General features: G+C 29.2%; 1 protein-coding gene across 1 annotated transcript in view; it reads left to right on the forward strand.

Annotated features, from left to right (window-relative positions):
* The first annotated feature begins 795 nt into the window (after positions 1 to 795).
* LOC142325204 (uncharacterized) overlaps positions 796 to 25,219 on the forward strand; it is a 188,519-nt gene continuing 164,095 nt past the window's right edge. The window contains exon 1 of the mRNA XM_075366649.1: positions 796 to 937. Coding sequence (XP_075222764.1) covers positions 923 to 937 — 15 coding nt within the window. The 5' untranslated portion in view covers positions 796 to 922. The remainder of the gene's footprint in view (positions 938 to 25,219) is intronic.

Raw genomic sequence — 25,219 nt, forward strand, 5'->3', positions numbered from 1 at the left:
CTTTAAATTTGTTATATTAGGTTTGTTTATAATTTTTATTATGATTTACAAAAATAATTTTTTTTGTGTTTTTAAGATAACATAATAATTGTTATTAGTCTACCTTATATGTTTACGTAAAATATTTTTATATTTTTAATTAAAAAATAAGTTATATCATCCAAAAATAGAATTTAATTCAATCTTTAACAAAATAAATTGAAACTATTAATGAATCACGGATCAATAACATCCTTGTAATTGGATCAATTATAATTTTTCGTAAAAAATGGTCTTAAATATTTTTAAAAATAGCAACCTAAACAGTGGGTATTCTTAATTAAAAACGGGAATTATTTTAATTCTCATTCTTTTTACTCCACCTCATAAACAGTAGTTAAATTTTAATTAGTTGTTAAGCTCTTGAGTTTTAATTTAGAATTTTAATATAATTCGATCCCTGACAAAGGTCTGGTATTTTTTCACTTATTTCATTCGATGTTAAAATTGATGTTGTAATTAAATTAGTGTGTGATATGTCCGTGATTATAATGGTGAACGTTACCTAACTAAAATAAAATAAATCAAATATAATTTTTCAACTGAAAACTTACTATCTAGGAAAAATACAAAAAGAAGAGTTTTCTTTAATAATTAAAACGATATTTTATCTCACTGCTATTGTTTACAAACTGTTCTTATTTTGTAATCAATAAATATACATAAGTTATTACGCAACGTCTTATATCGTTATTAAAGGCGTTGTTTCTTTTTACAGTTCTTATATGTGATTAAGCTTTCTCGTAATGTGGAATATTTTGTTTTGGAGTTTACTTGAATGTATCGTTGTTTTCTTCTTTAACATATCAGTCGTGAAGTTTACATTTCATTTTACTTGTGTCTAAGGAGTTTAAAAATTTTATGGTTTTTAATTTTAATTGATATGTTGCGGAAATCTGTAAGTTTATTTTATATTAATAATCGGTATATTTAATTCTGTATTGATAATTGATTAATAAACGTGGCAAAGCGACACTGTATTGTACGAAGCAGTTTGGATTGAAATCGTAGTAAAAATTTGTATTGTTTTAATTAATTTATGTTGCCCATAGTTGAAATTTTATATGTAAAAATGGTTTAATAGTAATTTTTATTATAAAAATTTTATTAAAATAAATTTAAAAATTATAAAACGATCCAGTTTAATTACCGTAATGCTTTTTATTATGTTTTTTTCTGTTAAATTCGTGTACATTATTGATAAACTATACTCTATAATTTTTTTCTTCCGATCTCATATTCTTATATTTCTTAGTACTTTTAAAAGATCATTGATTTGAGCTTAGGAGATATTAAAAATTAAGTTTTACGTTTTAAAACAATGGTATTTTGGTAATTTCGTATAAAGTTAACGAAATAAAAATTTCTTTTTTTGTTTTCTCTAGTCTGTTAGACTCATTTATCCCGTCTGGATGACTCTCTCTCGGTCATTTATTCATAAAGACCTAAAAATCGGTAATGTATATAATTTTTTTAGGGGGTTGGACATTATAAAGAAAATATACGTATTAGGAATTTGGTTCTTTACAAAATTACACTACCACATTATAGTTACTAAGTAATACTGTTAAAGCAGAAAACACTTTTTGTACAGTAGTATATTTTACTTTGTACACGTTTATATTTAAGAGTGAAAGAAAAATTATATAGGTTACTGGATTCGATACAATAATATATTTATTTATTTGAAACATTTAGCTTTCTCTTAACTTCAGTTAAAATAGGGTAGGCAAGTATCGATTTTCTTTAATTTTTTTTTTTTTTCTAGCGCACCAGGCATTGTGTTTTTGGTTTTAATAAAATGTTTAATAGTTTTTGTTATTTTCTTGATGTTAAAAAGTTGTGAAAATTACTTTTTTTCTCATTAATATTTGTAATCTTTTTTTCTAATTGATGAATACACATATAATTTACATCGACGTGGTCTGCAATGTGTATTCAACAATTTCACAGAAAATATTTTTACTTTTTTTTCGAAAATTATATAAAATAAGGACCCACTTGCACTAACATCATTCATTGTTATTATTAGATAGTCGGTCCTCGTAAGCAGCTCCACCACCTTGTGTGCAGTTTGACTATTGTTGCATAAAGATGAAATCAAGGACAGTCTACTTTTCGTTCAAGGTCATGAACACTATAAATTTAATGAAAACGGTCCACTGCTTTCCATTGGACGATTGCGTTACAGTTATCTAGTCCAGACAGAATACATTTTTTTTTAATTCCTAGCTTCTCGAGCCTATCAACGAAATGTAATAGAGATTTATGGATATTGGATTTAATAAATCTAGATTTTGAATTCCCAGTATAGCCATGTTTTTAAGGAACATGAAATTTTTAAAAAAATATAATATTTTATTTGTATTTTTAATTAATCAAAATTTTTGATAATCAGTTTTCGATAGTTTTGATATAATTATCGTCTACTTTCTCTACTGTTTTAATATTATAATCTTAAAATAATTAATACATCCTATATAATCATTTATGTGCTCTTTATGTCCTATTCTTTGTTATTTCTTAACAGTTTTTACCATATAAAACTTCTTATAGCTTAATATTAACTCTTAGATGTTTCAAGATTTGATTTAGAATTTTTTTGAAAATAAATAAATAGATTTATTGACTTTTGTCAATAAATAAACTTCTAGGTGCTTTATTGATTTATTTTCAAACTCCAATTTAGTATTGCTATCGTTATTACGATGAGTTTATGTAGTGCAAGGTTGACATAATACTATAACGAATTTTAATGCAATAAAATGGTATTACATATTATCACTTTCTATTGTCATATCTGTTTGATGATATTCCGGTTATTTCTGTACATTTTGTTTTAATGTTTTCGAAAATAAATTTAATTGGTCAAAAACTAGACGTGATCGAGTCTGCACAGATTCATTTTTTTATAAGGCACAGGACTAAAAGCGAGAAATGAGGGAGATTTTAACTAAAATATGATATAACTATTTATAGACTATTTATTGTGATAATTACACAAGAAACAACCTTCCTGTCAAATAATTAAAAATTTTTATTATTTTTCGATTCGGTTGTGATAATATTTCCTTTTTCGAAGATTATTGTTTTTGTTATTACGAAAACTTCTTTTGTTTTCTTCACAAACAATAGCCTGTCTGATTTAACCCTCTCTTCTTGTCTTTATTGCTATACTATGCTTTATCCACGTGTTTTGTTTTTCTGAACTGGACCGACCACTATAGACTATTCCGGCTTGAACTGGGTCTTCCTTGTTTCTCCAGGTTCGTTATTAAATGCTACTGCTTGTTGTTATTCAACCGCATGAATAGTTGTTTGCTCAATATATCTCTCTCTTTATCTATCCCTCTAATCTTGTCTACTGTATTGTTTTATAAAACCTTTTGGTGTCTCTGTTACACATACATACGCGCACGCGCGAGTCTACGTAACGAAGAGCAATGTTTCTGTTCACTCACGTGTCTATGAATACGGATTGATGAATATCTACTTACGTCAATTGTTTTTATGCTGTTAAAAAATTATGTTCGGCTACTTCGTAATTATATATTTTTTTAATGATTTAAACGTTGTTAAAGTGTATTTGTTTCTTATTAAATCTATATAAACTATTTTGTTAAATTATTTATTTACTGATATTATAATTAAAAATACATTAAGAGAGCTTACGTTTCTGATTTAATATCTTGTAATATTATAGTATTTGTCAAATCCAGTATTGCTTAATATGATAGTACATGTATTAAATAATATTATTATTATTATTATTATTATATTATATATAAATGTACATATATAAAAATGCATATAATTTTGTGACGCTCAATATTATTGGAAAAAAAGATTTCCATTCAAATAAATTAAACATATTAATTAAAATATTTATCTAAATTATTTTTCATCGAAAATTTTATTTACCTTTGTTATAATCATAAAATTTTTCAAATAATATGTTCGAAGTAAGGGAATTTTTTCTATTTTTTAAATCTTTCGTATTTCTATTTTAAATACAAATAAAGGACAAAATAGAAAATATGCATTTTACAAACGAATGAAATCAGTACTTCAGGTTTCATGATAATGTCTCCGAAATATAACCATGATAGGATGTTAGGATAAACAAATAAATCAATTGTCATAACATAAATAATGAACAAAAAAACAATACGAACCATACAAGTTAAAATACAATTTATTTTTGAATAGTACGTTAAAGAAGTTAAATGTATAAGACTTTGCCTCTTTTTTTAACTACCAATCTAAGATTTTAAATTCACAGCCAAAACGTTGTTTATAGTATTTATGGAAAAGGAAAATGAGTAGAATTTATTTTTAAAGAAAATTGTAATTATTACCTTAAATTTTGACATAGCTATGCATCAATATTGCTATACATTTTCTGAATCAATAATTCTTTTTTGTTTTGTTGTCTGATCTGATAATTATATATTTCTGCTCCTTTTTCACTATGCCACTGTATTTATGTATGTGTGTCTGCATGTTAAAATTTATACAACTTTGTTTTTATAAACGTAGCGGATTAATTTAAATAAGAAAATGATGTGATGACATTTTAAGTTTTTAAAAGTAGGCCTGCAATTATTAGTAGTAAATTTGTAGCGTATAAATATCTGAAGAGTTATAGATTTATTCGTAGTGTTCATAGAATTTTAAAAATAAATTATTATCATTAGTGGAAAAACTAATAAGAAATATTGAATTTACTTTCGGTGGTGATACATTAAAACGACAAATTATGATTACTGTTGTTAAATTAATGAATCATCAATGTTGATTCATTAATCACAGTCATAATCGCTTTTAAAATACATAATGAAAATTATTCACCCATAGTCTAAAATGAGTTAGTAACTACTCAAAACTAAATTTTCTTTTGATTTTATTATTATAAATTACTCGGTGTTCTGTAAATTTATTTATTACCAAGAAAGCCTTTATCAAATTTTCATTAAACAATAATCTGTTTGTCATTTATTCTTTTTTATGAAATGATTTTTCTAAATTGTATCGCTAATAGGCTAGAATTAATTAATCGCATACAAATTTTAACAATTTTAACCGTCTCTGGAAGACGGATCCCTGAATCAAAATTAAAAAAGAATGTTTAAAAAAATCATAAGTTCTGTTTTGTTTGTCTTAGTTCCCACCCCTTTCTGTTTCTCACTAAATTATGTATTTAGCAAGTTAGACTTATACCAAAAAATATTAAATCCTGTTACGAGGAGAGTGGAATCCGCGATTTTAAGTTAAAAACAAGTTACTTTTAAGTTTTTTCTTCAGTGTTTCTTTTTTTCTTTTTTTTTTTAAAAAAAAAGCCTATTAAAATCGAAATATGGTAGATCCGTAATTTTTTTAAGTTTAGACATAAGAAAATTTTGCTTAGAAATAAGATAATTTCAGTTTTTTTAAAGTAATTCGCCTGTTTAAGTGTGACTGACAGCTTCACACAAATTAACAAAAGAAAAAAACAATATAATGATTCATTTTTCTATTTAAAAAATTACCGTGGAGATAAAAATTCCAAGCAATATATATATATATATATTTATATATTATACAGAAAGATCATTTATAGATACACAAATAGATGAGTAGATACATAAATTTGTGAATTGTTCTCGTTCGTATTTTGTGTGTGTGTGTGTGTGTGTGTGTGTGCGCGCGCGCGCGTGTGTGTGTACAATATATATTGTTAATATATACGACAGTTATAATAAGCTTTAACCTTGACTGCAATATTGTCATTACCACGGCCATACAACACTGCATCTACATCTAAATATTCAAGCCCATATATTATTTTGTAAACTTGCTTTAAAATTAAATAAACTACTATTCAAATATAAAACTTAGAATTTTGGAAATATTAAATCAATTTCGGATTTATTATTTGTAATATATCGGCTACTTATTATTGAAAGTATTTATTAAGTTTAGGATATATTTGTTTTTTATGCTTAGAATATACGTTATAAACCACTTTCTGTTTAATTTCAATGCTTAAAAATTAAGTTTATAAATTTACTTTTTTGGCATCATAGCTCCAGAGCTCTACTGCAAGAAGGAAAGTACGATAATCAATCAAAAAAAGGGGTATGGGGTTTTTGCATTTCTCCACGATTCATAACCCAGTGATCCCCCAAAAAAGTGGGTAGGTAAATTTTCGTACGTACGTAAGTACGAACAAAAAAACATCAAAAAAGAGTGAAATATCATCAAAATCGGTTTATTCGGTCAACGATTATTAAGATTCAAACACGCCAACAAACGTACATACGTACGTAATTACGAACATTACCTCCGACATTTTTTTTTTTTTTTTGTTCACTGGGTCATAATAAGTAAAAAAATCCATTCGCAATTTTTTGACTGATTACCATACTCTCCTTCTTGCAGTATAGCTATGATGCGAGGAAACTAGTGAAAAATTTAGGTCGGCCGTTGGTTAAAGTAACATGAGAAAATTAAACTCTCGTAGTCTTAGTTAACTTCAACTTTCACACGTGGTGTGAATTTCATAGTGGAAATACAGATTAATTTGTTTTGTGTCATAATTTACAATTAGTTACAGTATTACAGAAACCATAAGTAAATATGATCACATACAATCACATATAAAGAGGGTTCCATCAAACCTCCTCAAAAATTACATATTAATATTCCTATACAGAACATTTAATGTAAGTAAACTTCTAAAGTTAGGTCAGAGAACAGTACCATTGCTAGTTTAATACAAAACAAAAGCAAACATAAGAACTCATAAACAAGAAAAATATTGAAAATAATGCTATAATTAATAATGAAAGAATAATAACTAAAATTGAACGAAGAGATCCAGTGATATCATAGGTAACACGAAGTTGATATATTCCCCCCTCAGATCACATAAATTTGACCTAAGACGTGAAGACGTTTTACTCTTCCAGTGTTTTCACTATTATCTAGAAGATTAATAACCAATATTTCGCGTGGTTGTTTATACACAACCTATATTTTGTACCGAATAGTTGTATTTCTTCTCGAACATACGGTAAACCAAGATATTCGTAAATTTCACTGTTTCTTACGAACCAAGGCGCATGCCTCTGTGGTGTTGCTCAGTAATTTGGAATCGCTGAATAAACTCTACTTTACCACTTCTTGCTATAACCCAAAGCTGGATCCTGTAGGTCCAAATCGGTTTCAGGATCGTCATGTACAATAATTGTTTGTTGAATAGTGAAAGCTGTGACCTCTTGCTCAGCAACCAGTACATTTCCTTAAACTTAATATCCAATTGTTTTCTCTTTTCTCTTACATGGACCTTCCACGTCAGACGACGATCAAGATGATCAAGGTACAGTGCACTTTGAGCAAATGGTATGAGAACGCTAATAAAATGGTCCCGTGGGTAGTCTCCTCTCATTCCGAATGTCATACAACTCGATTTTGCTTTATTAACCCTATATTAACAAATTTAGCATAAAAATAATATTTATTAAACAAATAGAATGTGATAGAGTTGTCATTTCACTTGGTCGGATATTTTTATTATTTTACATTACATTAGATAATTGGTGGGAATTTGTACGAAATTTTTAACAGTTACAACCGGCCAACCTATATTATTTCATCTATACAAACAGTTGGAGTGAATATTTATCAAAATAATTGTTTTATTTATTTCTGTATTTATTAAAATTTATCTGAATTGTATCGGTGAAATAGTATATTATAATATACGTGCTCTCTCTATCATTCTCTCTCTCTTTTTTTTTCAGTCTCATTGTATCTCTTATACATGCGTAAATACACGTACGAATATGCACAATCGTTGATACAAAGCATTAATTCTTTTCACATATATCATAACATATTTTTTTTATCTTTATTATACAAATATCTCATTTCTGTTAAAAGCAAAATTATTATAATTAATCGTATCTGTTGAATTATTTTTTTTATATTCCAATCAAATGATCTTTAAACTGTCTAATTTTTTCTTATTCCAAATTAATATTGATTTAAAAAAAAACTAATAAGTTAAAACTGAATAATCTTCACGGTTAATTAGCCTTTTGTAAATTGGAATGACGTATTCACTCGACTAGAAAATTGTATTGAGTTCTAAACTTTTTTTTTAACTTTTATACAAATTTATTAAAAATAATTTCTTAGGTCTTATGAGTTTATAACACTTATTTTGATTTATTTATAAGCTCCCTTTTTATAAACTAAGTCTGCACATAAGAAATATTGTAATCTAGCAAAAATGTATTACCAGCTTAGAAACATCTTTCTTTTTTTGTTTAATGACATAATTAAAAAAACTATATTTTAACTATAATTCCTGGACTATGTTTTTGTTTTGTTTTCGGGTTTCAAGCATTAAAGTGTGGGATCGATTTCAGTAAAATAAGTAACTGTAATTTACGAGTAATAGTATACATTAATAATTCCATACCATAGTACTTTTTGTGATGTCACAGTCTTCGTACAAAACGAAAGTTCAGTTAATAGGACATAAACTTATTACATATTAGACCAGTGACACGTGATGCTATGCGGTATGGTTTAAATTATGGTTCGTAATATCAAGATATAAATCAAAATGTTGTATCTCCCCAAAATAATCCTTTGCATTATTCATGTGTAACATATTGTCTAGCTCATGAATTGTACATTTCGTTTCTGGTAGATCGTCATCATTTTTTTTAATTTAATTTATAATTAGAATATAGCACTTTTTTACATATGTTTTTAGAATGGAAAAATTGGTTCGAATAGCTTACATTTAATAATAGTTGTAGAAAAAATTACAAAAATTAGATTCAATTTTTTTTTAAATAATTTTTGATACTGCCAATAATTAAAAATTAATCTTAATTTTTTTTATTATTAATATTATTATAAATAATTAGGTTAAAATATCTCGTAATCGAGCTACGTAATCCTTATTCGAATTCAATTTGTTCAATACTTTTAACTAATATCTGTGTTTTCGTTGTACCATTTTACCGTTAGGATTCAGTTCATGTTATTAATGTCTCAGTAGATTACTGGTCATCCAGAAGTTTGATATCAACTGTCTTTCTTTTTTTCTGACTAGCTTCCGGAACCACCATAAGGTAGGATGAATGAGGATATGTATGAATCTAAATGAAGTGTAGTCCTGTACAATCACAAGTCGACCGTTCCTGAGATGTGTGGTTAATTGAAACCCAACTACCAAAGAACACAGGCATCCACGATCTATTAAAATATCAACTGCCTAATTTTAACTAAAATTACCATATTTTTAACAAAAATACAATGTAAAACAGCTGATTTAATTTATTTATAAGCTAATCATTTGTGGGGACTGAAATAACTTTCAATTATTGAATGAAAATTCGTCGTCTATAGAAATACTTACCGTTTTCAGGCGTACATATACTTGAAATAGTAAAATCAATAGTTTTTAATTTATTGAAGAATTGAAAAAAACAAACAAAAATTTCAGAGATAAAGAAGTTTACAAGTCTGCTTATATAAAAGGAAAATATTTTTCCGCAGTTCTGCTCAAGAAGACCGACTTTTCGGTTCCGACGTCCACAATATTTTGTAGTCAAAAACGCAGTGATTTTCAGAGTACAACGGACTACATACGTTCTATTAAATATATAAATACATTATGCACATACCATTTAGTATAACTTTTTGTCCAAGAAATATGCAAAACATAAATTAAGTGAGAAAACTAAAAGAAGTATATTTTTTTAAATTTAATATTGAAATATATTTTCTGTTTGTAAGAAAATTAAATTATTATAACCGTAATTTGATGAAACAATTAAAAGTAACGAATAGGCTCTATATACAAGCATCAAGTTTAAACTCACCATTTTCATTCACTGCATAAGCGAGTATGAAAAATACACCACCACCACACTAAACATAACCTCAAATCGAGGTTATATTGTTTATTGTCAACCTTAAGTTGGGTGTAACTCAAGAACGATTCGACCAATCTTCATAAAATTTTGACGTGCACAACTTCAGATATACTACTACACCATAACTAAATTTCAATAAAATTGATTTACTAGTTTTGGAGATATTTAAGACAAGATGTTTATATAAATACACTTTAAGTGAATGATTTCGTACTCCTCGTTCCTCAAAACTTAAATAAAGTTCAATCTCACCCCCAAATCTCAAACTGCGACCGAAAGTAATATACTTTTCTTCGAAAATTCGTTAAAAACAAGCAGCATTAATAATATAAAGAGGTGACGATATGATTAAAATTACAGTTGATCAGACGAAGATCAATTATCACTTAGATAATTAATTTTTGGTGCTTTTTCCTACTTTCTGCAGATTGGAAGAACTGAAGAAAGATCCTTCCTCTCTTCAAGAAGTTCAAGAGGAAGAATTAGAGTCATTCTTGACTCCAAAGAAGCCTTCCAATTATTAGGATGCTCAAAATTTGTTTATCTGTAGAGGAGGGATTTTCTTTAAAATTCCGTTGTACAACGAAGATTTTACATATTTATGTACGAGTACAGATACAATATTTATACCATTTAAATATATTTTGATTTATATTTCATCCTTTTTTCCTAACTATATACTTCCTTGTAAATTTAGTTTTCTGATCTACGACTTTTATTAGATCTATTCTGTAACTGCTTTTTCTTTCTTTTTTTTTTGTCAGTATCTTTACATTTGTTTAGAGTTATTTTTATTATACTGATATTTCACTGCTCTTAATTTTTTATTTATTTTTTTTGTTCTGTTTTTATATTTAATCATAATTGGAAATATTTGGCAGTATTAATTTTTTTTAACGTATTACTTTATTTTTTACTATTCGGGTGACAGTAATTTTTCTGTTTGTGCTCTCGAATAAAAAAATAAATAATAAATACTAGTTAATTGCAACTGTTCAAACTGTTGCCTAGTTAAAGATAAAAAATTAATTAGAAATAATTTGTAGTATTTTCCATTATTGCGTAGTCAGAATTTTACGCGACATAGCTCATCAAGGAAAAATCATTAACAGCATTTGTGTAGATTGATATTGTAAATTAATTTTCCTTTTGAAATACTGTTTTTTGTCAATAGTAATAATTATAGTACAAATTAGTAATTTTATAGTAGTATTACTCCCAGGGTATAAAAATGAAAAAACAGCATTTTTTGAAATTTTAAACCCTGAGCTCATTTCTCTTATTCAGTTCAAAAAACGGATAATATTATTATCAACCGTATGGGAAATAGGCAGTTATTAGAAAAGAGTTAGTCTAAATCTTTTCAGCTTGAGCAAGAATTAATCTTAAGAAATGAAAAAAGTTGAAAAGTTAAGGAATTCTTTCGTACATTTCTGGGGTGATGCACAGTAAGTAAATTAAAATTGAATCAAAAATAATTAGAAATAGGAAACTTTCCTTTGTTTTCCTTTATTTTTTGGAAAACAATTCTAGCAACGAATTTTAATAGGATATTTTAACCAAAAATTAATTAGGAAATTATAAAACATTCCCTTTTTACCTTTCAATATAAAATTACTATATACGAGTGTATAAAGTTATATTTCCCATAAAAGAAGGCAGTGCATGGGTTTGTTATGTGTGCTCACATTTTTTTTTTTAGCTGTTATTGGCGCAGAGAGGACCAATTAGAGTGCGCCGGGCGGCTCCGCGCAGCGCGCGATTCATTGGTTCGAACGATTTGTACTTCTTGATACGAACGATTTATCTAAAATTATTTTTGTGTTTTGGAGATAAAAAAGGAAAACATTGGGAAAAACATTTTGAGGTTTTTCATTGTAAAAATTTTTGTTGTTAATACGCTACATACATGAACGTTATTCAGTTACAATTGGCAAGTACATTTAATAAAATCATATGTAATGAAACATAAACCACGTAACATTTTCCTGGCGGGCCGTGGGCCCGCCTTTCCAAGTATCTTATAAAATGTAACCTTTCAACTTAATCTAAAAACGGTATACATCTTTTCTTATAGGCACAGTGGTTGTGTTATTAATATTTAATTCTGTTTGTTTCTGGTCTCAACATAAACGAGTGGTCTGATTAAAAGAAAAATCAGTTGGAATGTTGAGGGTTAATTACGATTTTTTTCACATTTACTGGAAAAGATAAGACATAATTTGTAGCAGTAGTTGGAATTTCTGTAAAAATTTTGGTTTAGAAAATCCCGCTATCAAACATCATTTGATTTCTTCTTTTTTTTTTGTTATACAGAAATTATTCATTTAATCTCCGTAAGTTTGTGTAAAATAAATTGAAAATAAAAGGACTGAAATAAAGTTTTTATCTTTATGTTTTCTTTAGGTTAATATTAACCTTCAACGTATTTTAAATAAATGGAAATTTTTATTTCCAAAAAAATAAGGAAAATTTTATTTTTATTAATTTTAAACTTCCGGCTTTTTTTAAATAAAAATATGTCAATTCATTTTTTACTTCCTTGTACGAAGTAAAGGAAGTATTGTGACCGCAAAAAATTTCGGTTTTCAGGTTTTAACGGAAATATCCATTTTGACCATTGCTGAATCCATTTTGACTAGTTTCGGCGTGTCGACGTGGCGTCATGCGTACGTACGTACGCTTGCATGTATCTCGCATAACTCAAAATCAACTAGCAGTAGAATGTTGAAATTTTGGATTTAGGACTGTTGTAACACCTAGTTGTGCACCTCACCTTTTGATCGCAATCGACTTGACCAAAAAAGCCCAAAATAAATTCTTTTTGGATTTTTGGCTTTTTCTTAATTGCAGTCATAAGCCCTCATTGGGAGCTTTTCAACGATGTATCATAAGTGATACTTATTTTCATTGGTTCCAGAGTTATAACCAAGTAGAATTTTAATTAATGATATATTTTGATCTTACAAGGGGATGGTACTTCGGTTCGAATCTGATCTCATTTCCTTTTTTTAACTTTTTTTTTAAATTTAAATATATTGATTTATTAATAATTACTAACCTGAGATTGTAAAAAAATTACAATAAATAATTCAATAAAAAAAAATTTTTTTAATTAAAAAATTCTTTATTGAAGAATTGGAGGATTGTATCACACACATCAAATGAAATAAGTTTAAATGAAATGCAGCAAAAAATGTATATATGTGGTGTCCACATCAGATTATTGACAATTGTATTTATAAAGAAAGTTAGATAATTTTTAATTAATAAATTAATTACGTATATTTTATTAACTGTGTTTAATTTGTTTATCGTCTTTTCTTTTGAAAAAAACATCTGTAGTAAACTATGATAACCTTAATGACTCTTAATTAAAATTAATTTTAGAAATATTTATAATTCGCCTTAAATTTTTTTAACAGAAAACAATACATTTAAATTAAAGAAGAATAAAAAGACTCAATTCCCGTACCAAGACTTTGGTAACATAAATGATTATTTTATTATTAACTTTAATACAATTCGCTAAAAGGTACAATACCTTATAGCGTATTATGACTACGGTTAGGCCGTATTCGGCCTTTTTTTTTCTTTTTTTTTATATTTTAAATAAAAGAGTTAGATGTTATCTTATGTTAGGAAACATTTTGTAGGAGGCCAATTACGTTAATTAATTGTATTTTTAAACAAATTAATTTAGAATTTAATATTTTAAAAAGATTAAAGCTATATTAAGCTATTTAAAACATATTGTATTTCTCCAACGGATTTATTAAAATATTTTATCTATTTTTTATTAAATAAAAATATAGTTTAAGCATAACTTTTCAACGTACTCGTTTAATCGATATCAAATTACTTAAGCCTTGGAATGTTTTATTTTTTATAATTGCCGAATAATAATACTGTTTTGTAATTACATATTAATGCTTATGAATTCGTTAATAACTCGCCCATAATTGCAAACTTCAAAGTTAAATTTGAAAAGTCGAAAACAAAAATCATCTTTCAACATTTTAATGATTGCATGGTGAATATTTTTCTTAAATATACTGGATTTTAACCCTTTATGTATAAATCAACCTGCTTGGGTGTTTGCGTAAAACAAAAAAAGAAAATTTAAAAAAATTTATATCGTGACAAATGGTCAATCAGGTAATTTTAAATACCTCAAATTCATTTCTTGGTGTATTTAAAAACATGAGAGTTTTGTCCTGTTAAAGACTTATAGCTAAATGGCGGTTACTGTTGTATACACTGATCAATTCAAAATGGCTTATTTTTATGTACTAACAGTAACGATTGAAATTTCAGTGATCGTCTAAGTATCATTTCTTATCAGTTACCTCAAAGGAGGTATAAATCTATCAAAATCTCAAAAACGTTTCCTCCGGAAATTTGCTTGAATTCTCCCTAAATTATATTATAAAATGCATTACAAAAAAAATAAATTTTGTTGAGAGGAAGTAAAACCTGCTTCTGAAATTAAAAATGGTCTTAAAAAGGTAGCATTTTATCTTATTTTATTTTTATTATATAATTTTTTTTTGTGGAAATCATTCTTTACAAGTAAATCGTAAAAAATTTGAAAAAATGTTTTCTAAAATTTTTTTCTCGTATGTAATGTGTAAAGACTGATGGTATTAAAATTCTATAATTTTCCCAGTTTTTCTGGAGATAAATAAGACGAATTTTGCAAAATTTTGCAAGATCGGTTACCCTATTTTAACATCAACTAACGAAAAAGAATAAAATATATAAACTTGTATTATGTGAAAAAATAATTAAATTAATAATTAAAAATAATTGAATTAATTGTAAGTATTCAAACCCAGAATCTCACAATGATGATGCAACTACAAGAAAATCGAATATTAAGGACGGTCATAGCAATTTTTAATAAAAAATTTAATATATACTAGTTGCTAAATAATATTACAAATTTTCCTGTAAGTTTTTATGAATAACATATTTCTTGTACTTTCTAATGATAACCCTAATGAGAAGGTAAGTAGAGACAAGTCCAATAACTTGATGTGATGTTTATAAAAAGTATGTAATTATTGTTTTAAATATATGAAGATAATAATAATAATAATAATAATAATAATAATAATAATAATAATAATAATAATAAACAAAAAAAACATGTAATTATTAGAAATATTACTCGTCAGTATTATATATGAAATAAATGAAACTAATAATTTGATCCCGTTTATTGATTATCGCTTGCACAACGCGTTATTAGGATTAGCTCTTCTGAAGTACGTTTCCTTCTGTACGTCATAACGAATAACCTTTAGCATACGGTTCACACAGACTTGTAACCGTGATAGCAATAAAAATCTTTCATGGAAAGGTCGTTTTTTGTGAAATTTATGTACATATGTTTTTATTGATTATTGAATAATTTCGTGCGATGTAAGTTGGTAAATATTTAGCATAATATGCAGTGTCTGCTCCCTCCTCATTTACTTGCTGGTTATGTATTTTGTCTAAAATTACATTTTATGCAATACTAGATGTTAATATAAACATATTGTATTGTATATGTATATTGTATACACACACACACACACACACACACACATATATATATATATATATATATATATATATATATATATATATATATATATATATATTAAAGGCACTGTAATCTCTTAAACCTAATACTCTTCCCTCTGTACTGAATTCCACTTCATATGATACTCATAGATGTTTGAGTGTGTACATATATTTAAATCTATTCATGTATTTGTATGGTATCTATTGTTACTAGATTGGTTCCTTGCTCTTGCCTTATTCAGTTATCCTGATTGTAATTAAAATTGATCGAAATCAATTTTCTAATTTATAGAATAGTTTTATGTCATCCTACCCATAACATATGTTTACATTTGTTGAAAAACAAAGTTATTAAAAAAAATTAAACCGACTTCAAAAAAAATATATATAAAAACTAATATTAATTACACTTTTTCAGTTCGTCTTTAAATTTTGACGTTTAGAAGTCAAAGATTAAATGATATTATCAACTAATTTAAAACCCTTAAGTTGGGTTGTGTCTCAAAAAAATATAAACCATTGAAAAACTCTTGCGCAGTTTTGCGCAAGAGGACCAACTTTTCGTTTCCGACGCCCCATATTTCGCAGTTAGAAATTTTTCGTAGTACAACACACTATCTTTGATTACCTCAAATTGACGTTATGTTGTCTGTTGTTAACCTTAAATTGAGCGAAACTCAGGAACGACTCAATTAATCTTCATCAAATTCTTACATGGCATGCACAACTTCAAATAAGCTACTACAACATATCTAAATCTTAGTGAAATTGATCTAGTAGTTCTGGACATTTTCGATATATATATATATTTATGGAAATTTCATAATTTTATGTAAATTGTATTTTCCTTTTCCTCATACCTTAAAAGATAAAGAAAATTCAATTTCATCTCAATCTCATCGTGCAACCATAAGTAGTAATACCGTACTTTTATTCGAAAAATCGTTAAAATTATTTTTTGGGTTTTTTTTTAGATTTTTAATAAGGTTTATTTCAAAGTCAGTATTTTTTTTTCAAGTTTTAATTTTATTTAAGAATTTAGACCGTTTTAAACGATGCCCAAATGAGACAAAGCCTTTTGTAAGAAACTTAAATTAAGAAACCTGTATCACGATAAATATTGAGAAAAGAATGCAGTCAAAAATGTTAACTAATACCACTAAGATTGTCTGGAATACTCGTATGTGCTACACTGTTTTATCTGTAAGTAAAAATAAGAAATTAAATTCCAACAAACTAATTAAAGAGATTTTTATAGGGAGTAATATTAGGAATTCCAAATATAATTAGTATATATTACTTTTTTACCTTTAATTTAATAAGTTTACCAACTAATTTTCGAGCTAAAATATTTATCAGAATGACATCATATTGCATACATACGTCACGGTAATTCAGTATTAGTAACGATTCTAAAAACATAAATAAACAAAAAAATAATAATGAAAACAATTTAAAATATTCGTCATATGTAATTTTTCGTTTAAAGATTTTTTCCATTTATGAGCTTTGAAAAAAAATTATTGTAAGATTGTCATAGGAAATGCCCTGTTTTATCAAACAAATATTCGAAATAATTGATCTATTTGGTGTAGAGTAATGAATAAATGTAGATTAGAAAAAAAGAAGATTAATAGTCGTTGTGGTGATATCCTATTTAGAAGAGTCGGTTTGTTAACTAAAATGTAATTTACTAAAGAAGCATTAAATTTTATGACAGCTCATATCAATGCTACTTGTGACAATTACCAGTATTATTACCATTTTTCTATAATATTTCAACAATAATATTAAATTCGCTATTCTATTTTTTGCAAAGCTTATCTAACTTTTTTCTAGACTGATATTAACAATTTGACTCAAATTAAAAACCCTTTTCATATCTGTTCGTCCAAAACTATGTCAGATTATTCTGTATATATTTCTATACAGCCTACTTAATGACGGTTAACAATTAGCAATAAAATTATTTAAATAAAAAACGTTCTACAACCGCTTTTTTTTAGAAAATGTAAAACGGATGATGGTTTTTAATTTCAGTTATAATTTTTTTATAACAATATTAAAAGATAATCTTGATTCGTTAACAGATGACAGAGATATAAAGTTTATATTGGAGACTTACAGTCACCAAAAATAATTACCGAAGCGAGATGAAATTTTATGAGGATCCAGATCAAAGATGATATTTTAAAATATTTTATACGTATTATACTGATTAGGTTTTTTGTAGCCTTAGAACTCGAAAATTCAATTTATAAAATAATTACATAGAAACAGCTCATTTCTTAATGTTTTTTTTTTTAATCTCCTCCCGGGGCCGGATCAACGAAGCATAAACGTAGCCCGGGGGAGTGTGCCCATTATTCTAACGAACCTACCCGCCTACCGGCTGTAAGTTCGGCATGACAGGGAGGCCAGTCGGTAGGATCGTGATTTCCTTGCCCTGTTTCTAACCCCCAATGCAAAAAGCCACCATGTCCGAAAAAGTCCTACCCAGCGACCCCACTCTGGGAGCCGGGTCTCGGTCTTGTATGCCTGCCTCAAACGGAGGCAACCCGGTGGTCACCTCGGCCGGTTCTTTCAATTGTCTGACTGTAACAAGCGCGACCCACAGGTCGCACTTGCCGGGACTCGGTCTTATCAGCTCCTGGACACCAGAGTCCCCGTGTTTCATCATCGACGGCTACACATCCAAGTGTAGATACACGGCGACTCCACAAGGGGCTGTCCAATACCCCATTGCTACCCCATCATTCACAGTTCTGAAATAGACCGGAACGCCCCCACGTAGGAGAAACTGAAAAGCCAGACACTAGGCAACAGTCACCTTCCACAAAGCATGTAAACACCAGGACAGCAACTCACTCGCAAGCAGCACAATCATCTGCCCGGTGATCCGTTTTCCCACAAATAACGCATACCCGCAGGCTCCCACAAGTGGCCCGCTGATGACCCGGTTGTCCGGAATTATAACACAACGCTGAGCGATCAGTCCCGCGAAAGGTCGAGGACATGTGGCCCCGGCTCCAACAGCGATAACATTTTGTCAACAGGATCCCTCATAGAAGCCCGACAATTCACCCAGCCGATCTTTACCCGGTGTTTATTCAGTTTCCTCGCAACACCGTACGTAGTCTCAACAGTGGCGTTCTGCGTTGCTTCATAAGCTGAACGAACCGAAGGCACTCGAAACTCGGCCGACTCGCTAACTACTCGGCGTATCTAACTAATCGGCCACAGTAATCTTCACCTCAGTCGTAGTACATTCAATATCCCGTAGGTGAACCACCGATCTGCGACCGCCTCTCTCTTCATGCTGACATGCAGGGCCTTAGCTTTATCCTGAAGAACCGTCTTCAACACAATCGCCTTATCATCGAATACGCAAATCTCCTGCAGGCCCCTGTTTCACTGACAGCAAATTACCCACTTCCTCCATCGCAACTGTCTCCTTACTGTTTTGAGTAACTCAGCGTAAGAGCGCCTAGTCACCTTAACTACAACAGTACTGCTGCCAACAACCTTCGGGCTGGAATGCCGTGAATGGACCACTTTCCCTTGCTTATCACCAAAGACTTAGGGTAACACCACCCGAACCTGGGATCCCATCGTCCAAAAACAAACAACACCATACGTTCCAGGCATGAGCCAATTCCTTCCTGGCAGGAAAATCAGCGGATGTGGAATCTCGTGTATATCCGTATATTATGGACGCTAGGTCTACCCCGAACGTGGCGTGAGCATCCTTCGAGGAATCATAAAACAAACAAAACTGTCGATCATCAGAGGGACCGGTCACCCTCCCTAGAATGCGAGAGGTATCCTCCAACACATCCCCCGGCTGGAGCCCAGATCGCCACGACACATAGTTTTGAGGACGAGGCTCCGATAAGTCCTCAGAGTGGTCCAAGTGGATAAGACCGAGTGGTCCAAGACATGGACCACTCCAGAACATGACGCAGGTCACCTTTTTCCGCCGGAGTCTGCGTAGACAGCGCTCGCGTTATCCCTTCCACATATGTGGCCACATAATCCGTATCAGGCGCAGCATCATTCCAAACATCCTTAAGTTTCTCGATATGTAATTCGGCCGAACAACACTTAATCTGTGAATTCGTATTAGGATTCCGAGGAACCTCAGATTGTAATTCATCAATGAACCAAAGCAATCTTACCAATGATACATCGATAGTGTACTCGGCGAGCGAAGGTCTGTTCCTCCTTCTCCTCCTCCGAGCTCGCACTTCCATCACCGATCTCCATTTCAGCCGAGTTTGTTAATGTTAAAACAAATTTTTAATAAAATTTCATAAAAAGGAATAGGTTTTAATTTGGTGTACTTTTTTTTTTATCTATTTATTTTATAGTTAACATAATATACAACTTGGATACTGACGATGACTAATTTTAGTGTTGTCAGATTAGTATATTTGTTGCACATTATAAGTTGTCAGTATTAAGAGAATCTCTGCGCCTTGATATTTTAATGGCATAATCACATATTTAACGAAGGTAAAAATTTCATTACTCGCAGTTTAATTCTGTTCTCTATAACATTTAATATCAGTTGATTCTGTACAATTTATCTTATTAATACCATAATTTTTATGTAACAGTTTTTTCCTTCTGCAAAAACATCATAGTTTAAAATTAAATTTCATAGTTGATTGAAAGAAGCTTGGAGAATTAAATAAATCTACCCTCGATGGTGTTTTATCGTTTGTATGAAGCTTCAGTTTCATTGAAAAGAGTTGTAAAATTGTGATAATTCAATTTTGTTTTATTTAAGTTGTTTTTTAATGGTAAATTTGTGTGTGTGTGTGTGTGTGTGTGTATATATATATATATATATATATGTGTGTGTGTGTCTCTGTGTGTGTGTGTGTATGTGTGTGTGTGTGTGTGTGTGTGTGTGTGTGTGTGTGTGTGTGTGTGTGTGTGTGTGTGTGTAAAGATAAAAATTATCAAAATAAATTTTCTACATATGATGCTTGAATTGAATGAATAATCCGTTACAAGAAAACAAATGCAAAATATATATGAAAAATATCTTTTATTATTTTTTCCTAATGTGTATGTTGCAATTTGTTCTAGTGAATAATAAGCAACCCTCCCCCCCTCTGGCTCAATGAGATGAGGATTATGACAAGTAAATAAGGTGCAATCTTATACAGATTCAGGCCGACAACATCTGAGACGTGCTTAATTGAATCCCAACCATCAAATTACAGCGGTATTCCCACGGTCTACTATTCAGATCTGTATAAAAGTAACTTTACTAGGATTCGAACCTCAGAACCTTCGACTTCTAGGTTCGAACATCATGTGAAATTTCGAAAAAGTGAATTTATAACTTTGGCACCTTTTTTATATGAAAATATTATAATTAATCAAAATAAAATGACTAAAAAAAAAACAGTTTATTCTATTAACTTTTATAACATGATCTGTTACAGTCGTCTGCCACAATTGGTGTACCTAGAAAATAAATGCCTACTTTTCGAAACGTAACATAAAAATACTGTATTATAATGTAAAAAAAAAAAAATGTCATTTCAATATTGGAAAAACAAACCAGGTGTTAAAAGTAAATAGTAGAAAAATAATTTCATATATTAATAGTATTATTTAAATTTCATTCATTGTATTATGTTTCCACCACATTTCTATCCTTATTATTTTTAATAAAAGTCCAACTTCTTAAATTTTTTTTCATGTTCAGTTAATGTTACGTACATTAACATAGAATTAAATATCTTTGAAAAATTTTATTTGAAACGGTAATTTAATGAAGTTATTGTACGGCAAACCGAAAAAAATTAGTTTTTGTGGTACTAATTGTTTTGTATTTTACAACAATTTTCTCAAACATTACTCGAGATAGAGTTCTGGGAATCTGGGACCTGTTATATACAATTTTATCGGTCAAAAACTATCAAAATTATCCCTTAATTTACGTTCCAAGGATTTTAGTATGACATCATTTACCCTTGCAGCAGGAATCAGGGGGACATTTTTCGTAAGCTAAAATTCTTTTCCTTGAAAGTATTTTCTCAAAAAATCACCCTTTTCCGAGTTAATTTAACTCTAATTAAAGGTACTAAATAAATTACGGATACGATCTGAGAATTATAGGTGTAATTTTAATTGTCTGAAGTTTTTGAAAAATTATATCAGATGTAGGACTACAGAACTAAATTTAAATTTTATAATATAAGTCTTATACACATTTTTATTACAAGTGTTTTTATGTTGAATCAAATAATAACAGGGAATATTATACTCACGATTTACTGACTTTTTTTTATTGATATTCTTGAGAACACTTTCTCATTGATTACTGCTTCATCAGGTGAAAGTAGACAATAATAACTCGTATAAAATTATCAATAAAAAATTGACATTTAAAAAGTGTAACATGGTAATATTCTTAGTCTCATTGTAGATTTATACTCAGTTTTTATAACATTGACTACTCTCGCCTGTTGAAGTATGATTCAGTGTGAAAGCGAGACAGATAACAAAAAAGTTGTAATCTAGCGTCGCAGATATATTCTTTGCTGACAGAATACACTTTTAAATACATATATATATATATATACTAGAATCCCCGCCGCGGCTTCGCCTGATCTATATGGTTACTTCCGTTTGCCGTCGCGATTTATTTATTTATTTATTTTTTTGTTTTTTAGTCAAGTAAACCAAAGGCAGGTTTAGCCATTTACATCGCACATACAGTAACACTGGCAGTAGCTGTAATGGTTGAACCACCGCGCTGCATACCGATTCATTTCAAAAATCGAAATTCAAGAAAACCCGAAAATGGTTTTTTTAGATATTTATTTGAAGAGCACTTGCAAGTCTAAATCTAGAAAAAATTTCGTTTAATTGGAAATGGAGAAAATTTTCATTGTTCAAAATTTTTTTTACCTTTCTTCATCCATTTCAAGGTCGAACTTCAGAAAATCTAGAAACTGGTTTTTATATATTTTCATAAAAATTACTCGCACAAAAAATAGAGTTGATACCTACATCTGTTACAGAGAAGTTAAAAAAAAGAGTAAATTTCATTGTTATCCCATTTTAATTCTTTAAACACGAAATTAAAAAAAACATCCTTTCTTAGTGTACACTTACACTGTAAGGAGAACGTCAATAGAAATTTTCATCAATTTATCTTTAGTAGTTTTTGCTGAACATTAATTATGAATAACTCATGACAAATTATACATATATATATATATATATATATACAGGGTGTCCCATATAAAATGCAACCCAACCTTATATTGGTAGGTATTGAAATAATAAAAAGGCATGTGTAAATGTAATTTTTATTATTACCATACATTACCTTTCATTTAGAGTAAATGTTGGAAGTGGCCGCCATCTTCTTGAATACAAGCTTCAATTCTTTTTACAGCGTTTCTTGCAACTTTTTTCAAAGTTTGTGGCTGGATATTTAATACAGCTTGTTCAATATTGACTTTCAATTGTTCAAGCGTTCCTGGTTTGTTGCTGTAGGGTTTTTCTTTGAGGTAACCCATAGAAAAAAATCCGCCCCAGTTAAATCTGGAGATCTTTGTGGCCACAAGCCTCGACCGATAACACGATTACCAAAGAATTCCTCGACGAAATCAGAAGTTGAATGTGCGTAGTGAGATGTCGCACCGTCATGTTGTAGCCAACAGTGTCTGTCTTCCTCTTCCAAGAGTGCAATGAACTGAAATAAAATATCCTGATATCGTTCTGCATTAATGGTGTACTCGAAAAAAATAGGACCGATTATTTTCTTCCGCGATATCGCGCACCACACGCCCAACTTCTGCGGGTGTAATTGTTTTTCGTGATAAACGGGGGAAACCCCAAATCAGCACTTCAAATTCTACTGTTTTGGCTATTTACGTAGCCAACCAAATGAAACCGTTCTTCATCTGTGAAAAATAACGAATCCATAACATTAATTCCCTCACGTAGAAATCGACGGAACCGTTGACAATATTTTAGCCGTTTTTCTTTGTCGGGTTCAAGAAGTTGATGAACCGTTTGAATGCGATTAGGTCGTAATTGTAATTGTTTGGTCGCCCGATGAACAGTTGATTTAGACAAATTAATTTCAGTAGACAAACGTCTGATCGATTTATTTGGCGAGGCGAGTAATCGGTCTTTGATTTCAGTGACTGTATCTGTATTCAACACACTGATGCAGATCTTTTGTCTTCCTTGTTATAACCAGAACCGGTCTCTCTAAATTTTGCAACTAACCTTAATACTGATGGTTTGTTAGGAGCTGGTTTATCTGGGTACTTATGACGAAACAAATCTTGCACTGCAACCACTGATTTCGTACTGAAGTACAACTCAACAATGAAAACACTTTCATCTAGCGAAAACACCATCTTGTCTCTAGCAATACACTGAATGTTATGATTGCATTGTTGTTACTATCGGTAGTGTTCTAATGCGTCGCCGCGATGTTCAGATGTTGGACGAGTCCATTTCAGTAACGAGTAGGGGAGTAAATTTCATGGATGAGTTATTGATGGGTTGCGTTTTATATGGGACACCCTTTATATATATAAATATATATATATATATATGAGAGTGAGAGAGCTGGATTCTAGAAAACTTTATTCATATTGTACAGATCTGAGTGTAAAAAAGATGATAAAATCAGATTAAATATCTAAATCCATGTAAATTCAAATTTAACGAAATTGTGAAATTTCTACCAGCAATGCCACTTTGAAACCAACTTTAAATTTTAAATTGCAAATGCTCTTTTGATGTATAATTTTCATGTGAAATACAACGAAAAGTAATATAATGAAAGTTTTTCGAAAACCACTCCTTTTTTTTGTGTTACTGGCAACTAAGAGTGAAAATAAAAAAACACCCAAGAAATGAAACGAGGGAAAACGGAATGGGAACATTGTTTTTAATACGTTTATTCTTCAGATTTCATTCAATAACGTATTTGTAACATTTAACGTATATTTTCTGTTATAAAACCGCTCATTTCTAAAATCATTCTAGATTTTACTTATTTAATAGGCAAAATTTTACACAATTAGAGATATTTTTCAAGGTTATTAGAGTTGTTTTACAGCAGTACAAGTACGTGCCATATTACAAGTATGAAATTGAATGGAATCTTAGGTGAAATATAAAACAAAAATGTTTACAGTATACTTTATTTCGTTTTATTTCTTGTGCCACTTTCGAAATTTTAGTTAATGAGTTTTCAAACACAGGATTAGTAATCAACAAATACTGATCATCACCCCGTTTTTTTTATAATAAAGAAAAAAGTACATCAAAATGATCATCACAAGAAAATTTAGTTGTATAAAAAATTAGTGTATTAAAGATGGAGTGACAGGAGAGGGCAAATTTTTAAACTTTCTAAAAAATATTTGCCAATATTAGTCGTACACATCTGTATCTGCTTTTATCGTATTGTCACACTAATTTTTATAATATTAAAACGTTTTGCGAACTTTCTAATTCTCTTTATATAAGTCTTTTTAAAGACGTTTTCAGACTTTCTATATATTTCCATATATTTTTTTTTTTACTTTGAATCGAATTGATAAACGAGAGTAATTATAATGGAAATATTAATTAAATAAAACCTTAAATTGATAAATTAAATTTTCAAGCAA

This window comes from Lycorma delicatula, chromosome 5, assembly GCF_047948215.1.
Source record: "Lycorma delicatula isolate Av1 chromosome 5, ASM4794821v1, whole genome shotgun sequence".
Classification (NCBI taxonomy): Eukaryota; Metazoa; Arthropoda; class Insecta; order Hemiptera; family Fulgoridae; genus Lycorma; species Lycorma delicatula.